An 18999-nucleotide genomic window follows, 5' to 3' on the forward strand; every position below is an offset into this window, starting at 1 on the left:
GGCTGGGAGGTTCAAGATCTACCTGGCAACCTGGTCACCCAGTGGGGGCCGATGACGTGAGCTCTGGTCTGAGGATGAGTCTGACGGCAGGAGGAGGTCAACGCGCCAGCCTGACGATGTCTGGCAGAGAGACTTCTCTCTTACTCAACCTTTTGTTCTATTCGGGCCGTCAGTAGATTAGATGAGGCCCACCCACGTCAGGGAGGGCCGTCCGCTGTACTCAGTCTACCCACTCACGTGGTGATCTCATCCAGAGGACCGTGTGACCAGATGTCTGGGTGCCGTGGCCTGGTCACGTTGACCCATAAGGTGGACCGTCACACGGACTGTCCCTTGTGCGTACACGCCACGTTCTGAATTGGATTTAGGAGGAATGGCCAGGAGGTACTACCTCCCAGGGCTTGTTAAAAAGGAAAGTACCCTTTTCTGTCTTTCCCCCAAAAGAAACATATCAGAAATCACCCGGGAGCTCTCTCCTCCCGCCTAAGCTGTGGCCGCTCACTTCCAAAGCATCCGCAGGATTTGAAGCCCGGACGGCAGGCTGCCAGGACCCTCCGGGCAGGCCCCCCCGTCCCCAGTGGGTGTGCGTCCGGTGGGCTGACCCCCACGTTGCAGAGGACGGCTCTGTGGAGAAGCAGCCCCGGCTGGGGACCGACCTGCCGGGGGTACTTTGGAAAGTGGCGTCTCGAGCTCTGGCAGGCCGTGAGAGGCGACCGTCTGGCTCGGTGGGGTCAGTGGTCCGGATGAAGAATGGTCTCTTACGCCATCCCGTCCTCCGACCTCGGTCCCTTCACCTGTTCTCACTCCCTCCTCTGTGTCGGCGGCTGGGCCCGTCCAGCGGCGTCCTGATCCTCAGACCGTTGGAAACGGAGCGACGCAGCGGCTGGTCCCTGGGAGGCAGCGGACAGGGCGGCGGTTTTTGAAGGGAAGGATTAGTAAGGAGAGCACAGAACCGGGCCCGTGAGGAAACTGCGTCCTCGCAGCATGGTTCTCTCATTAATTACGAGAGCAGGAGTCCTTCTGACGGATCACGGATGCTCAGCTCTCCCCTGGGGGATCTGTCCTTTTCTCAGAGACAGCGGCTTCCTGGCTGGGGCAGGGAGGTGTGCCGGGCCGAGGGGTCGGTGCCTATGACGGGCAGTCGGTGTGGCTCCCTGGTTAGTGGGTGTGAGGGAAACATGTGGCTCAGCCACATCCCCACCCGCTCTGGCCCTACACTGCAGAGGCACGAAGGGGGAGGTGTGTGCAGGTGCAGGTGGGAGGAAGGTCATCAGGAAGTAAGGAACTCCGTCCACGCGGGTTGGGAGAAAGGAGGGGCCGGGAGGGTGTTAGGAGAGAAGGGGTCTGTGCTGGGGGAGAGCCCTTCACGCCCACCTCACCCGCGGAATACCTCTTCCAGCCATCCATCCATCATCCATCCATCCATCCATCATTCACCCACCCATCACCCATCCATCTCCCCTCCCTCCCTCCCTCTCTCCCTCCTCCATTAGCAGCACCTGTGGAATGCCCCTTACTACACAACATGCCGGGGGCTGAGGAGGTGAAGAATAAGACACAGCCTCCCCTCCCCGCCCCCCCCACCGACCCAGAAGTTCACAGCGCAGCGGGGGAGGACGTGAGGTAGACCACAACGCTGCCAGGGTGAGGAGGACTCTAGGAGAGGTGGGCACAGGTTCCCTGATGGGAAGAGAGGCTCCTGGTCAGACTCTGAAGGCGGAGGGATGGTTCCCGGGGAGGCACCCCTGAAGCCAGTCCTGGAGGGTGGACACGTTTTGGGGACCATCCTTCCCTCAGTGGGTTTTCCGGGAGACCCCCTTCCTGCCTCAGTGGAAGATGAGCCCCCCTCCCCCCCACAGGGCTGGACCCCCTCCCCTGCGCCTCCCCGTCCCTCATCTGTGGACTTTCTTTCTCCCTGCTGCGTGGAGACAGGCTCAGATCTCTTTGATTTTAAGATCTTAATACAATAATAATAGGAAAGCCCCTCCCGTGACCCTAATGCTTCAGCCGCGGGATGACCCGGGATGGCTTCAGCCGCGTTCTGCCGTGTACGCTGAGTGCCTTGGAGGACAAGCCCGGGCTGTCTGCACCCTTCCAGCAGTCCCTTCCTTTCTGCAGTCCCTTCCAGCCTGGGCGCGCCCCCGTGCCCGGTGTGTCTCCTGCCCTTGCCCAGCCGCCTGCCTGCCTTCCTGTGTCCTCCTGGCCTTCGTGGGTGCCGCTGTCTCAGCCGTGTGCCACGTGGCTTCCTCTCACCGTCTGTTCCCAGGAGGCCACCCAGCTGTGCTTCCAGCTGCCGTCTGTGCGCAGACATGCGGCTCAGACTTGCTCCTCCGGCTGGTCACCCCCACCTTGCCTGGGTGTCTCCAGACCCAGACTCCCCGCACCCCCCTTTGGCCCCAGGTGGTTTTCACCGTGTCCCGTCCCCCTGCATGCAGGCTCAGCGCCAGAACCTGGGACCATCCTAGATGCCTCCCTTAACTCGTTCCCCTCACCCCTGCTGCCATCCCTTCCGTCCCTGAATTTGCGCTTCTGCGTCCGTAGTATCTCCTGCGGCCTCTCTGCGCCACTCCTGCCTCTTCTGGCCTGTCATTTCTCGCCACGACTGCTGCAGTAGCTTGAGACTCCACATGCCTCAATTGCTGGCCCTCCCAGGAGCTGGACTGGCTGCCTCAGAGCCATTTGGAGAGCTTTCCAGAAGCACAGCCCTTTGCCCCCCACCCTGAGAGCACCGGGATCCATGAGTCTGCCTTTCACAAACTGTCCCTGGATCCTGACATAACCTGGTACTTGGGAGTTATTTCTGATGGTCTTCCTGCCTCCTGCCTAGTCTGTGCAAGCCTGTCCTCTGCCTGGGTGAGGAGAAGTCGTTCAGAGACACGGGTCTGGTCCCCATTATCCCTTTGTTCAAGCTCTCAGTCCCTGGGGTTAATATCCAAAGTATATGAGGAACTCACATAACACCAAAAAAAAAAAAAAAAAAAAAAACAACAAAACCCAAACAATCCAATTAAAAAATGAGCAGAGGACATGAACAGACATTTCTCCAAAGAAGACATCCCGATGACCAACAGATGGATGAAAAGATGCTCAACATCACTCATCCCCAGGGAAATGCAAGTCAGGCCTCGATGAGCTGCCGCCTCACACCTGTCAGAATGGCTCAAATCAACAACGCAAGAAACAACAGGTGTCGGCGAGGATGTGGAGAAAGGGGACCCCTTGTGCACTGGTGGTGGGAATGCAAACTGGTGCAGCCACTCTGGAGAGCAGTGTGGATGGAGGTGCCTCAAGAAATTAAAAATAGAAATGCCATGTAATCCGGTACCTCTACTACTAAGGATTCACCCATAGAAGATGAAAACACTAATTCAGAAGGACACTCGCACCCTGGTGTTTATTGCAGGGTTATTTACGATCGTCAAGCTACAAACAGCCCCAGTGTCCACTGACCGATGAATGGACAAAGAAGTGGTATACACACAACGGAATATTACGCAGCCACAAAAAGAATGAAATCTTGCCATTTGTGACAACATAAATGGACCTTGAGGGTGTTATGCTCAGTGAAATAAATCACAAAGAGAAACAAATACTCTAGGATTTCGTGGAATCTAAAACACAAACGGTGCAGAGCACACATGTGGTTGCGGGAGGAGGAGGGTGCAGGGAGCAGCACGGGGAGAGCGGGTCCGGGGAGAACAGTCACAGCACTGTGAGTACGGTCAGCTGTGCTGTCACAGTGATGTGTGGTGAAGGTGTGTGGTGACGACGGCAGCTCCGCTCATGTGACCACAGCATCACATGCACACTGCGGGCTCACCGTATTGTGCACCCAACACTAATGTCACATCGTGTGCCAGCTGCAGCTAACAGCACAGGACTCTGTTCCTGCGGTGACACCCCGCTGCCCCCCCCTCCCCTGGCAACCAAGCCCTGGGCTCCCTCAGCTGTCCTCTCTGCCTCCTGCCCTGCCCCTGGCTCCACCTCCCGCCCCGCCCCTTCTGGCTCCACCTCCCGCCACGCCCCTTCTGGCTCCACCTCCCGCCACGCCCCCTGCTCCAGCTCCTCCTCCCGCCCCCCACCCAGCTCTGGTTCCGCCTCCCACTCCGGCTCTGCCTTCCGGCTCCGCCTCCCCTCTCTCCACCCCACCCCCTGCACCTCGGCACTGGCTCCTCCCCCTTGGCCCGCCCCTGGCTCTGCCTCCCACGCCAGCTCTTCCTTCCAGCTCCGCCCCCTGCTCTGGCTCCTCCTCCTCCCGCCCCTCCCAGCTCCACCTCCCACCCCGCCCCACAACCCTGCCTCTCACTGCTTGCCTGCCTTCCGATTTCGCCTCCTGCTCCGCTCCTGACTCCGCCCCCAATTCCACCTCCCACTGTGGCTCCGCCTCCCGCCCCGCCCTCGGCTCCCGCTCTGCCTCCTGCTCTCTGCTTCCTTCATGCGCTGAAGGTCCCCCTGGACAGGACACCCCCACCCCACAGCGACCCAGAGGCCCATCCCCCCTGGCTGGCGGGCAGCTGCTCACCAGGCCCTCGCCTGCCCCTTGCCACCCCTCCCTGGCCGCCTGGGGCTGTTGGACTGCAGGCAGTCGACCTGAGCAATACTTTGAGGTGCCCGACTGTGTGCTTTCCTTCCAAGTGAAGACAGGACCCCATCACTTAAGGACACTGTGCTGCCCTCCCTGCGGGCACCTGCCAGGTTTCCCCTCTGCTCTGACACCTGCGCAGGCTCTCCCTCCAGCTATAACATCTGCAGACCCCCGGACACCCGCCCACTGCCTCCTCGCTTGACCCGGCCCTCCAGGGTCACCTCAGTATGCTTCCCTTCCCCAACACGGTTCATTCATTCTTCAAACGTCTGGGTAGCTCTTTCTGTGCAGGACCGAGGTGGACTGTGGGCCACAAAGATGAAGGGCTCACAGCTCAGCATGGACCGTGCTGTTCCCCACACTGTTCCCTGCAGGGCTGGTCTCATGGGTTAGGAAGCCACCAGGACCTCAGGGAGCCTCCAGGAGGCCTGGCACAAGGGAAGGAGCAAAGGGCAAGGGGCGGGGAGGGGAGGGGAAGGGGCGTTCACTGCTCAGGCCAACCCTGCCAGGACGCCATCCCGGCCTCCCCGACAGCGTTGTTCTGTCCCTGGAGTGTCGTCAGTATGTCCTGCAGGGCCTGGCTCAGGTTCCACCACCTCCTTCCCGTCTTTGCTCTGTGGCTTCAGCTCCTCCAGCCTCCACAAAGGGTGGGGTCGGTCACGAGGACTCCCGCCAGTACCGTCCCGAGTCACAGAGAGGGCTTCTATTCTCGTCTCTCGTGCTGTGTACCCGTGTGGCCACGGCGTGTGGAATGACAGTGTCTGTCCCTGACGTGGGCAGGCCCTCGGCGTCCGGGGGATGCATTCAGAGGCACCTTTTCTTCTCTCTGTCAATGTAGGGTTCGATGGCCTTCAGGCGTGCACGGACCCAGGCGTCCCCGAGAACGGCTTCAGGACGCCCAGCGGAGGGCTGTTCCCTGAGAGCTCTGTCACCCAGTTTCACTGTGAAGATGGGTTCAAGCTGAAGGGCTCCACAAAGAGACTGTGCGTGCGACACCCTAACGGCACCCTCGGCTGGATCCCCAGCGATAAGCCCGTCTGTGCGCGAGAAGGTAAAGTGCGCGCCCTGCCCGCCCCGTCCGGGCAGGCCGATACCCCGGGCCGCGCCATCCGGCCCAGCCTGCATGCGGATGGGAAGGCGGTGTGGCCAGGGCTGGGGCCCGGGATGAATTCGCCCCCGTGGCAGGAGGGACCGTGTTCCTCCTCTGCCCCAGTTCCAACCCCACTCGTCACCGTTTTCGTCCGTGTGAGCGAGCGGCTGGGAGAATGTTAGAGCCGCTCACTGTGCGCAGCCTCGGTCCATACGGAGACGCACGTTTTGGACACGAGCCACGTAAGGAGGGAGCACCGCAGGGCCAGCCGACCTGGCGGGCGTTTGTTTCTGGCAAGTATCCTGCTTGAGACGCGGCAATCACTTACCGTTCGCGCCAGCCCACGCCTGCTGGTCGAGACGGCTTTGCTTGTAGGTGCGTAGGGTCCAGAAGGGAGCCCTGGGTGCAGCTGGTTGGGGAGGCGCGATGCGGTTTGTGTGTCTGAGGCCGGCAGAGCCTGGGTCTCTCGGTTCAGTGTCCGTCGTTGATTTTGGTTTAGCACGGAGCTGTCACCGCGGCATGCGGGCTGGTACTCTGAAGGAGCCGAGATCCTTCTTGTGAACGTCTCTCCATAGCTGACTTGGGGAGGCCTTGACGGGGCACCGGCTCAGCCCTCCTGGGGACTGCAGCCTGCCCCCAGAGTTCGCCCTGCCCTGGCTTTGAATTTCAAGGTTTTTTGTTTTTGTTTTTGTTTTTTTAAAGAGAAAAAATTAGCGCAAAGAATTAGGGTGAAATAAGTCAGAGAAAGACGAATACTGCGTGATTTCACCTCCGTGTGGATTCCAAAGAGCAAACCTGACGAATAAACGGAACAGAAGAGAAACAGACCCCCCTACAGAGAGAATCCCAAGCAGGCTCTGAACCCTGAGATCATGACCTGAGCCGAAACGAGGAGTTGGACGCCTCCTTGAGCCACCCAGGCACCCTGTACATTCAGATTTTCTGCTCCCGTGCAGCCCGTGCAGGCTATGGTTTCCATAAGGTTCTACTGATTAAAAGTGTGTTTGGTTTGCAAATCCTGACTTTCCTGCCAAAATCTGTGCCCTACGGTCTCAGTGTTTAAAATCTGGACAAGCTCAGGAACATCTGAGGGCAAAGAGGACACGTGGGCTTCGTGGTTATTGCCCGGAGATGGGGAGACCTTTCTGTATTTCCGTCCTGGGGGAAAAAAAAAAGATGGCCCCTTTCCAGGCCTCCATAAGCACGTAGTCTGTAGTAATTCCAGAAAGGGAAGGAGCGTCTGCTGTGGACAGCCCCAGGTGTACGGGGAGGGCCGTGCTCCTGGGGTGCCCCGGGGACCGCCAGCCTTTCCTTCCACAGCCGAAAATAAGACCACCCTTTCCACAGAGGGTCCAGACATCGTGTTGTGCTCTCAGGATCGGTTCAGAGAGTTCGGAAGAACAGAAACCACCTTTCTAAGTAGCAGCCATTTCTCAATAATAATGGTAACCTTGGGCTTTGGGAGACGTGTGGGAAGGGGTGTCCTGTGCTGCTGCGACGGTGGAGACGTGCGTCGCTGTTCGTGGACCGCGGGGGCGGGGGCACCGTGGGTGTCCCACAGAGGCGAGAACGCGGAACCGTTCTCCACTGAGGTGTGCGTGGCCTCCCGCCCCGGCCAGGACTGTGCCGTGCGGATGCCGGGCTGCTGAATTCCTCGGTTCCCTCCGTCCAGGCGTCAAGGTGCTGAATTTTGGGCGGTAGTAGTAACAGGGGTCAGTCACCGCGTTCAGATAAGCCCTCAACGCTGAGAAGCACTTTCGAGGGGGCAGCCTCCCCAGTTAGGAAGGTGAGGCTCAGAGAGGTTCACTGGCTTTGTCCCGGTCACATAGCAGACGTGCAGGCAGCAGGCTTGGAGCCGCGGGTTTTCCCCTGTGAGGTCGTGTCACGGAGGCCACTCACAAGGACGCGTGGTTACTACAGGTGGCGGTGTTGGTGCTCAGGGCGGAGGGACTCAGAGGAACGTGGGGCCCAAACCCCGCTTCTGATCTGGTTTTTGTCGGACCCAAAGAGAAACCGAGAGCCTTCCCGGAGTTAAATGGCGATTTAGGGACAGACCTGGTCCAGCCCCTGGTCTTGTCGCTGTCACCTGGACCCCTCCCGGGCTGTCACGCTGGCGGCCAGTCCTGCCTGAGATGCGGATTTTTGAAAAGTAGGTTTAGATGCAGGAAAATGCGTTGTTATCCTGCTACAAGCGCCCTACAGAAGCGAGGTGGCACCTCCCTGGCTCGCCCGGATGCCCGCTGACTCTTCACCGCGCTCCACCTCAGCCCCGATTCCAGTCTTAATCGTTCCCTCCAAGAAAACGACCGAGTTTCAGGTTTGGACTCATGGGACTGATCACGTAGCCGGTGGAGTTTTACGGCACTGAGACCTTCCACCCTACAGATGCAGAGACGTCCTCTCCAGGCTGGTTCCGAGAGACCGGAGCCCCCACGGCCCGAAGCAGAGCTGAGGACGGTCACTGTTCAGGGAGCAGGGGAGGCGGCGGTGTGGTGGAGGGGACTGAAAACACACCCCACGGGTGCAGGGCGGTGATGTGGGAAGTCCAGAGCCCAGGGGACAGGGTGAGAGCCACCGTTGGGCCTCTGCTCAGGTCTGCTGGGGGACACCTGCCCGCGGGTAAACAGCCCTCGCCCAGTTCTCACTGGGGGTGAAGGCTGACTTTGCCTGAAGCCACCTGACGAGCACTTACTGGACTCGTGTCAAACCAGGACGCGGAGAGGCCGTCCCTCCCCTGACAGGGGCAGGGTCAGTGTTGTGACTCAGACGACGGTTTGCACACGTAAGGAAGGGGTGTGTTTAGAAGATCAGTACCCAAATGAGACTACAATAAGAGTAATTCGAATCTACTTAGGTTATGAGAAGATAGCACATGGGGGCTGGGGAGGGGGGTGGCGGGATCCTCCTGCGTCTTGCCCAAACAGACATGCCACCGGTATTCGTGGAAACAACGGCCGGGCCCAAACGGACGTGCCACCGGTATTCGTGGAAACAACGGCCGGGCAGAGTCCTCTCAGCGCCCTGGCATTGTTACACCGGCTGTGCGGTTTTCAGATGGAGAATGGCCCACAGGTCCCGGCTGGGGGAGCCCAGGTTACCAGGCCGCGATCTACAGCCTTCTGCCCAGGCCCCCCCTCCCTTAGGACCCTCATCCGGGGGGGCGTTTGGGACATTCACGAGAGTCAGACGGCAGCTTGTAGCTTCGGGTGGATGCAGCTCTGTGTTCAGACAAGCTGGTCCTCGTGCAAAACCACAACCTTCTCTTTTCCACCTGCTGCTTCTCTGCTGGAGGCTTTGGAGGCAGACGGACCCGTGTGTGTTTACGCAGTGGAGTTTAGATGCTAAAGGAGCTGTGATCTGTGTGCGGCCGGACACGGTTCTCTTGTCCCCATAGAGGCTCCGTGGATGGTCACGGTCACGCCGACGTCGGTCTCAGGCAGACGCACAGCGAGCAAACCAGATGGGCGTCCGGCAAATGAGGCGTCACAGGTCTCAGACAGGTTCACACGGGGCTCGTCCCGAGCAGGCGCCCAGACCGCACCTCTGGGGCGCCTTCCTGACAAGGGTGCAGCCAGCGGAGGCGCTGTGACCCAGACCGTGGGGGGGACCCTGCCTGTGGCCGGCCGGGTGGTTCCTTCTGCCCCAGGAGGAGCGGGGGTGCGTGGGGGACAAAGCGTTGTTCGAGCTGCACGTGCACGTGCCCCGAAAGTGCCGCCCCTGTCCGGAGACCCCCAGGGCCTTTCTGGCCATGAGTACGACTCCTGGAATGGCCAGGGGGGAGGGGAGCCTAGTGGCCCTTGTAGGCGGGAGGCCGGGGCCCACGCTCTGCACGCTGGCCGGGCTCCCGATGCGCTTTGTCTGCTCGTCTGCGGGGCCCCCGCAGCCTTAGGCCATCTGGGTAAGGTTTGCATCCCTCAGGTGGGCGTTTGCTGAGAGTACTCACGCTGAGCAACTTCGGGTTTCTGGGTCTTTGTGTGGCTTTTCCTGACATTTCGGCTCTAGGTGCGTTTGGCTGAAGCCATTCGGACTCATTCACCCCCTGGAAAGCACGTGTAAACTCTCCTGTTTTTCCTATTGGCTTGGTGCGCTTTTTATCAGCACCCGGAACCTGCCCCACGCCCGTCACTCAGGTGCACACACCCGGCCACCCCCAGTGCACACCTGGGCATCTGCGTGTTACCTGTGCATCTGGGCGTCTGCCCCTCACCTGGGCATCTTCGTGTTACCTGGACGTCTGCTCGTCACCTGTTACCTGGGCGCCTGCACCTTACCTGGGTGCCCGCTCGTTACCTGGACGTCTGCGCGTTACCTGGGCGTCCCTTCCCCACCAAGAGCGCTGTGTTTTAAGGAGGGTCGACGTGTGCACTGGGGACCGTGCACTGCCTCCTGAGGTTCCCACCTAGCCCCACGAAGCAGGTGTTACGACCTTACTTTCCAGACGAGAAAGTGCAGGTGAGAGGGGCCTCCCAGGAAGCGAGTCCAAGAGCGGGATTCAGATCCAGGCGTTGCCCCCGAGATGATGACCTCCAGGGGAGGGGGGAGCGGGTGACATGTGTCCTCCTGACCCCAGACCCACGCCCCTTGGGGGAGGCGTCGTGTCTGTTCGTTCAGGCCCCTGGTTCCCAAAGTGTGTGCCGTGGGCTCCTCGTCTCAAGAACTTGCTGAGAATACATCTTCAGGCCTCCGGACTTGGAAGGTGAGGAGTGAGAGCAGCTCTCTGCATATTTTTTTAAACTCCTGAAAACAGCTTGAGGCCCACACATGCCGGGACGTGCCAGAGTGTTTTCCCGGGGGGAGGACACGACGTTCTCTGGTGTGAGGCAGATCCTGGGAGATGAACTCGTACGGTCAGAGAGCGCCTGTGCTGGCACTGGGACTGGGACCAGCGTCCGACTCCTCGTTCAGTGCTCTTCCTGCAGAGCCCCCAGGGAGCCTGAGAAAGAGCGGGGTCTGGAACGTCCTCCAGGAGGCTGTCAGTTGTTCTGGGCGGCGAAGATGGGAGCTCACGGGGCTGAATCCCACTTGCCAGCAGCATTTTCCACCTCCACTGTCCTCATCTTCTGGTTGTGGCCGACGTGGCCTGGAGCACGGGTCTCCACGTGTCCCCTCCCCGCAGACCGAATGGGGGACAGGCCATCCCTGCAGCAAGCACTATGTGTAAGTTCTTGCTAAGGGGCTTTGACACCTGGAGACCTGACCGGGGCTCCTGTAAAAGACAAAGGGTTTGGTACAAGGTTCTCCGAGCCTCCCAGGGGCAAGTGCAGAGTGCGTTTACGTAGTATCGTCATGTTAGCAATTTTAAGTGAGCAGATGCGGCCTCACTCGTGGCCAGTGAGGGTGGCGGGTAAGCCCCATGCCCTTGAATGCAGGGGCACAGCCGTTGTTCAACAGCAGCGCGTCCCGCTCCTTCTGGGTCACCTTCTGCGGTCACCCCTGGGTCAGGGCGAATGTCCCCCGGCTCCAGGGGCTCCACCAAGACAGAGACGCTCTAAGAATGTTTATTTACAGGGGCGCCTGGGTGGCGCAGTCGGTTAAGCCTCCGACTTCAGCCAGGTCACGATCTCGCGGTCCGTGAGTTCGAGCCCCGCGTCAGGCTCTGGGCCGATGGCTCGGAGCCTGGAGCCTGTTTCCGATTCTGTGTCTCCCTCTCTCTCTGCCCCTCCCCCGTTCATGCTCTGTCTCTCTCTGTCCCAAAAAATAAATAAAAAAACGTTGAAAAAAAAAATTTAATAAAAAAAATAAAAATAAAAAAATAAATAAAAAAAAAAAGAATGTTTATTTACAGTCCTTTTCTGCACGTGTGCATCTTCCATCACCGGAAATGTCTCGTTGCTTTGGGCGTGGGCATCCGGCAGCAGCTGTGTCCACAGGGACGGGCACCTGCTTGTCCCCGGGTTGCTGCATCCTCACTGCCGTCTCCTCAGGCGGGAAAGCAGAGTGGTGTACGTCCCCGCCCCCGGGACCCCCATCCCCGTCCCCATCCCATCCCTGGACCCCCGTCCCCGCCCCCAGGACCCCCATCCCCAGGAGCACTGTCCCTTCTCATTTGTGCTGTCCCCATCCCTCCCCTCCCCTCCCCCGTCTCTTGTGGCTTCAGTGTGAGTTTGGTTTACTTTCTTAAAAAGATTTCAACTTAACGTGGTCATGAAGTGAGAGCAAAAACAAATCCAGAGCAAATAAGGTCACGGTGGGGAGACACAGAGGGGATGAGTGACCTAAATGACCGTTATCATCCCTACAGGGTGACGGCTGGACACCACAGACAGGTTCGCTCAGCGGCACAGCCCTTGCCAGCTGCCCGAAGTGTCCCCGTGTCCCGGGGGCGCCAGGGTCCCGCCCGGTCTGAGCAAGGGCGTGGAGGTGGGCTTGTGGGAGTGTCAGTGTTCCTCTGCTCACGCAGAGTACCCCGGTCAGACCGAGTGCAAAGGGCGCATGATTGTCAGGAGCCCCCAGCACCAGGCAGATGGTGTGGATTCCCCAGAAAGCAGGTTTTCCCGGGCTCGAAGGTGAAACCACCCAGATTAGGTTGGCTGCTTGTGAAGAATGGAGTGCTTCCCACCCGAGTCCTTCCACACCCACCGCAGGGGGACTGATTCTCCTGGCGCCAGGGCTGGGCCACACCCATAGTCCCATCCGAGCCCACGTGTGCTGGGGACCCGCCTGGGCCTCCGGCGCGGAGCCCACGCGGGGAGGCTGTGCTGATGCCGCCTTCGCCGGGGTTCACGGCACTGCCCCGGGGGCGTGCGGGGAGCGCCTCTGCCCCGCGCGGTGCCCCAGGCGTCTGGACTCGGCAGGTCCTCAGGAGACACTCCAGGCGCAGCCGGTGGGTAGAGGGTATGGGGACCATCTGCTTTCACGTCCCTGCGAGCTCAGCTCTGGGAAACAGGTGTTTTCTGTCACCTCCTCGTCGCTGAGAGTGAAGGCGACATTCCAGAAGGTGGGAAGAGACGTCAAATTCCTTCACCCGTGGAACGGTTGAGACCGTTGACCGAGAGAAAAGTAGGTCTGTGTTCTGGGCGGGGCAGCCTCTGCCTTCGGGAGATGGTGAGGGTTCATGGGTTTGGAAATCTAGGTGCCACCCTAGTCAGTCGTCCCCAAGTTCTGCCAGCACTCCCTGCTTGCCCGGCCGGAGGCCCCAGTTCAGCTGGGGGGACTCACTCCCAGTGAACTTCTCGTTCTCTCTGGATTGCGTAGCTGTTTGTGTAAACTCATAGAACATAACCTTTACAGGAAAGCGCACGAAACCCCACAGCCCACAGAATTAGCACACAGTGGACAGCCCCCCGGCCCCCCCAGGCTGCCCCTCTCCTGGGTCAGGAGCTCGTGTCCTGGTTATCACTCAGCCCAGGCGTGCGCATTCCCAGACACGGCACCACTTCGATTTACCTTTGCCTTATTTTTGAATTCGTATACGTGGAATTCTACATTAGGTATTTTACGTTAGACTTTTCTACTCGGTTGTGAAATTACGCTGTTTTCCGTGCAGCTGTGGTTGGTACATTTGCAGGGTGTTCTGTTACAAATAGACCAGAACTTGAACATTCTGATGTTGCTGGGCCTTCAGGATTTTTCTCACTGGGTCTGTTACAAATAAGTGGCCCGCCCTTATCCGTGGAGGACATGTTCCAAGACCCCAATGGACCCCTGAAACTGTGGATGGTACCAAACGCTGTGTCACTGTTTTTTCCTACACATACACACCTATGATGAAGTGTAATGTGTAAATTAGATACAGGTGGAGATAAACATAGTAATTAATTATAAAATGGAATAATTATGCAGGGTGCCTGGGTGGCTCAGTCGGTTGAGCGTCCGACTTCGGCTCAGGTCACGATCTCGCGGTCCGTGAGTTCGAGCCCCGCGTCGGGCTCTGTGCGGACGGCTCAGAGCCTGGGGCCTGCTTCCGATTCTGTGCCTCCCTCTCTCTCTGCCCCTCCCCTGCTCACCCTCTGTCTCTCTCTGTCTCAAAAATAAATAAACGTTTAAAAAAATAGAATAATTATAACACCACACCATAATAACAGTATGTGAACGTGGTCTCTGTCTCTAAACGTCTTGCTGTCCTGCCTTCACCTTCTTCTGTGAGGACAGTGACAATTAGATGCCCACGTGGGGAGACCACGTGACGTGAGCGACACGGGCAGGTGGCGCAGCGTGTGGTCAGCGGAGGACCATCTGCTTGCTGATGTGGACACCAAGGGGAGCGCCGCCGTGCTGCCGCGAATGCTCTTGACCTCACCTCTGGCGCCTGTTCCCCGGCTGTCCCTTGGCGGTGGTGTGGTGTGGACGGTGCCCGTTTCTCCCCGCAGTGTCGTGTGACAACGTGCGTGAATGCTAACACCAGGGAAGCTCACCTGAGCCTCGGTGCCCAGTGTTGTCCCTGGGGCTCGGCCACGCAGGCTTGGTTGACCACTCACGGGGCTCGGCCTCCAGCTCCCCAGAGGCCGAGTGGATCCACAGGGACCCAGGCTCCCCAGCCTCAGTCACACCGTCAGCACAGAGCGTCTGCTGTGGCCTAGAGGCTCCCGGTGGACACGCTCGGCTCAGGGAGGGCACTAGGGAGGTCATGACCCAGGACCCGAGGCAAAGACCGAGCCTCTCTTTGGGTCGGGTAATCCCTCGGTGTGCGGGCCACAGCCGTGCTTCAGAAGCTCTGGGAGCTGCACGTCGCACGAAGCCAACCCCAGATCCCCGCCCTGATCTGCAAGGTGCCGTGTGGTCTGGCCTGTCTGTGGTTCAGACACGCCGACACCCGGCTGGTCCCTGTGCCCAAAACCTCCGTCTCCCGGATCCGCACAACTGAGTCCTTCTTGCCGCTGGGCTGTACTTAACAGATGTCCTCTCCTCAGGGCGCCCGTCCTGTCTTCCCAAATCCGGGGGGCCCTTGGTCAGTGTCCGTGTGACCTTGGCACCTGCTCGTCAGAGCCACCATCGTGCCCGTCGCGCTCTAGCTCACACATCTGCTCGTTTGTTAGCGGTCGCTCTGCACACGGCTGCCACGAGGTGCTGTTCCCGACCGTCTCTCTGTGCCCAGCACCCGGAGCGGGACTCAGCAGCCCGCTGCTGAGTGCGTGAGCGAGCCAGCGAATGGGACAGATGGGCGAGTAAATAAACGGTACAGATGCCGGTGTAAACAAACCCAGAGCCCTGCACAGCAGGACTCCCAGAGGCTGTGCTGCGCGGCCGTGAACGGGGGATCTCGAGTGCGTGCTACCAACTCAGTTCCCGGAAGCACTTTTTGGCGAGCACTGGTGTCTGAAGTTGGCGTTTTAGGGAATCAAATCCGTTTTCACACGGAACCAACACTTAAAAAGGGAGTAAGTCTAGCGTGTGGTGCGCATTCTTAAGACTTTTTTCCTTTTCTGCTCCGTTCTTTAGGACCCCCGTGTGCTAACTTCTTTAGGACCAGTTAATCTGTTCTTCGGTATAAATGCAAAACACCGCCTGAATATCCCCTCCTTCATCTGCTGACGGTATTAAATCCTTTGCCCCAAAGCAGGACTCACTCTCGGTGACGGCAGGCGGGTGAAGTTGATTTCTGGGAGGGAAGCCTTTGATAATCTCTCGGTTATGTCCCCGAAGTGTCCACTTGAGCGCTGTCTACGGAGGGTTTGATCGTTGACCCCATTCTGCACGACAGAATCAATACTGATGGACCTGTGTTCACAGTCCTTGGCAGTGGTGTTTTTATAGCGGCTTTTAAAAATCCTTGCTGCCTGCTGGATGCATTTGTGCTATAGAAAACCTGTGCTTTTTCCATTTGAAACCAGCACTGATGAAGATTACATTATTTTCAGACACTAAAGATCCTGGCTCATCCGTTTCCACAGAAATACTGTCCGTAGCCATTTACGGGTACCGTTGGCTGGTTGGGGCACACGCACTTCTTCAGCGGGGACGCTGGGCACCAGACGCCGTGGGTAAAAATTCAGCGTGGCTCTGTGTGCCATTCGCTCCTGTCGAGGTGTGGTTTAGGGTTTATTACAGCTTGTCTGTTTCACTTCTGTCCTTTGTCCCAGCACAGCCCTGCTTACGGGAGCTCAGACTGCAGCCTCCAGCCCTCCGGTCGGTGGGCGCCCCGTCCCCCAGCAGTCGGTCCTCCACTGCGCCCCGTGGTGACCCCTCTCTGAGCAGAGGCTGGGAGGCTGTGGTTCCCTGTGACCTGTGTGTCACATGCCCTGTCTGTGCCCCGGCCCCTGCCTGTGGACACGGGCCTGTAGTCGGGAGTTCAGAGCCCTCTGTGTTACCGACCACCTCGCGGAGAGACCGTGAGGCTCCTTCCCTGGTCGGCCAGTGTCCCCATGCCCTCGGTGCCCGCGGACTTGACTCCCTGCAGCTGGCTGCCTGCTGAGCACAAATTCCAAGTCGGTCGTGGAAATGGCTGTTCCGTCACGTAGATTCCTGCCGCGGGGTCGATTTACGGCGAGGTTTTATAGGCGGGTGCCTTGATGAATGTGTTTGTATCTGCTGTGAATGATTCCTGCATCGTGATACTGAAGACCGATGCACGTTTTCCATTAAGAAGGCACCAGTGGTCTGACTGCGTGACGCCGGCCAGGGTTCTTCCGGCACTGATTCCGGGGGGACTCGGCTGTTCTGGTGGGAGACTGTTGGTTAAACGTGAGCAGCTGAAGCCCGTTGCCACCATCCAAAGTTCAAAGCCAAGAGGTCAGATTGGAGGCAGGACAGCGTTTCCAGCCAGATGGCCTCTGCTGAGATCCCCAGGCCCAGGGAAGGCCTGGTGGGCGGGACCCCGGGGGCTTCACGGTCCTGTTTCCCAGGGCGTTTCTTCTCTGCCAGACGTGTGGGGAGTCTAGAAGAGCAGAGTGGACGTGGGAGGAAGCCGGTGGCACAGTCCCTGCTCTCGAGAGGAGGGCAGAGCCGGCTGGCGAGCCTTGACTTTGGCGGCCGTCCCTCGGAACCCCGGGCCCTCGAACCCCCGTCTCTGGGAGCCCCCGGCCCTCGGAGCCTCTGGCCCTTCTTGCCAAGGCTCTCCGGCGCTGACCTTCTGTGGTCAGATTCCCGGTGCTCCCTGTGCACCCAGCCCCACACCAAAGCTCTGGGCCGCCTTCCGCCGCCTCGGGCCTCAGAGCTGACAGTTCGGAGCTTCGCGGGCCCGGAAGTTCCGGGTTTCTGTTGACGCTGTTCCAGCCGTGTGGGGGTCCAATAAGAACCGTCATAACAAATTCCGAAGCTTGGAGCGCAACCCCCCGTAAGGCAGGGCCTCCTGACTCTTGACAGTGGGATAAACCTCTCGCTCGGGCGCGTGTGAGTCGGAGGCACGGCCGGCTGGCGGCTGTGCACTGAGCTGGGAGGAGACGGCGCTGGAGGCCCAGGGTTAGACGTCACTCGCTTTATTTTATCTCTTGATCATCTGCTGTGTGCACTCCTTGTTCCTCGGGCCCTCGTTCGGAGCGGCCCGTCCCCTCCCGACCTCCGCACCGCTCCAGCTGCCCCCTTGGGAGGCAGTGCTGGCGGCCGCACGTGCGGGGAAGGTCGGTGGGAAGTCCTGGCAGGTGCAGTCCTGCCTCGGCCCCTCTTTTCCACCAGGCGTATCTTCTGTGCCCCACAGGCCGAGGCTGCGGGCCGTGGGGGGGAACCACCACGTGGGCGGCGGCGTGAACCCCCAACTCTTGTGTTTCTTCACTCATTTCCACAATCACCGAGAGCTCACTGTGTGGTATCGGGTGTCACAGGCAGGAGATGAAGTTGCTTTCGTGGCCGGATCCCCCTTCCTATGTCCCTCTCGTGTCCCTCCCCCTGCCCCTCCCGTGTCCCTCCCGTGCCCCTCCCTGCGTCCCTCCCTGTGTCCCTCCCTGTGTCCCACCCTGTGTCCCTCTCATGCCCTCCCGTGTCCCTCCCTGTGTCCTCTCCCGTGTCCCTCCTGTGTCTCTGAGAAGCAGGCTGTGCCGCTCGCGGGCACACCTGAGCCCCGAGTGGAGCCTGAGGCCGGGTCTGGGAAGAGGAGTGAAGCTGGGAGCCACGAGCGGTGTGAGTCGGGTTGATAACGTGTCCTGTTCACGCAATTGCAGATTGCCGCGTCCCTCAGGTGGAAGATGCTGAGATCCGTAACAAGACCTACAGACAGGGAGATAAGCTGATCGTCACCTGTCACGACGGGTTCAAGATCCGTTACCCCGACCTTCACAACATGGTTTCGCTGTGTCGCGATGATGGGACTTGGGACAATCTGCCCCTCTGTCAAGGTGGGTGCAGAGCACGTGTCCCTAACAGGTCGCGGGGACTGCGCTCGGCCCGCGCCCCCTGCACTGGGATCGGAGTCCCCGCACCCTCCCTGCAAAAGCATTCGCGGAAATACCTCATTGTTCAGGAGATAAGAGGCTGGCGGCCGGGCGTGAGCTCAGTAATGAATTATTGCATATTCAATGAAAACAGTATTTACACTCATTTCAGTGGTGGTGAGAACACACTTATGGCTAATCTCACAGAGGCCTCTGTAAGATTGCAGAGGATCTTCATAATGCGATCCCTTTTTATAATGCACAAGGATCAGAAAAATAATCAAATTCAGATTTATCCAAACCGCACAGTGAGTATTCCTTGCACTTTTAAAATTAATTGGGCCGACGTCGACCCTGTTTGTGAAAATAAGTCCCCCCATTCACATCAGTTCTGATTTTATTTTTGGACATGTGACCTGGACCGAGGGCCCAAGAGGCCCACGCATAATTCATCATTTGAGGGGAGGGCGGGCCGGGTCCGGTGACGGCCAACGTGGGCCCCGCGCGTGGGAGTCCGGCTGGCAGGCTCTGACGCTCTGCGAGCCGTGGTTGCAGATAAGTGGTTTCCTTCCGTGGGGGCTGGAGTCGGGGCCCCTCAGGAGAACGTGGGCGCAGGACTGGAGGACGGGGGACACGCACCCCACCACACGGCAGGGCTCTCCGCGGAAACTCCCCTCACCCCGCGGCTGCTCCCCCGCTTTCTAGAGGTTCCCTTTCACACCACGTGAGGACCACGTGCCCCTTCACCAGCTCTTTCGGTCGCGGTTACTTTTTTTAAATGCCCAATGGCAGGGCCCGTGTCAGGGGCTCAGGTGCGGCTCTCCCCGTGCTCGCCCAGCCCCTCCGTCCACCGCCCCACACTCAGGTCTCAGCGCGGCAGGAGGGAGCAGGCCCACCGGGCTGGAGACTGGTGCTTCGTCAGTCAGCCCTGCAGGCCAGCCTCATTCCTCCAGTGGCCTGGTCTGCACCCACCGGCCCTCCACTGGAGCCCCCGCCTGTGCCCCGCCATGGGACCCCCTGCCCTCCCCTGCCCTCCACTGGAGCCCCCGCCTGTGCCCCGCCCATGGGACCCCTGCCCTCCC

General features: G+C 59.5%; 1 protein-coding gene across 3 annotated transcripts in view; it reads left to right on the forward strand.

The window, feature by feature from the left end:
- SUSD4 (sushi domain containing 4) overlaps positions 1-18999 on the forward strand; it is a 95024-nt gene that overhangs the window by 39934 nt on the left and 36091 nt on the right. For 2 of the 3 annotated variants that reach the window (XM_053909472.1, XM_053909473.1), the window contains exons 3-4: positions 5424-5636; positions 17708-17881. In XM_053909472.1, the coding sequence (XP_053765447.1) occupies positions 5424-5636; positions 17708-17881 (387 nt within the window). The remainder of the gene's footprint in view (positions 1-5423; positions 5637-17707; positions 17882-18999) is intronic. The other variant, XM_053909474.1, reaches the window with a different exon arrangement.

This window comes from Panthera pardus, unplaced genomic scaffold (assembly GCF_024362965.1).
Source record: "Panthera pardus isolate Hobbes unplaced genomic scaffold, ASM2436296v1 HiC_scaffold_21, whole genome shotgun sequence".
NCBI lineage: Eukaryota > Metazoa > Chordata > Mammalia > Carnivora > Felidae > Panthera > Panthera pardus.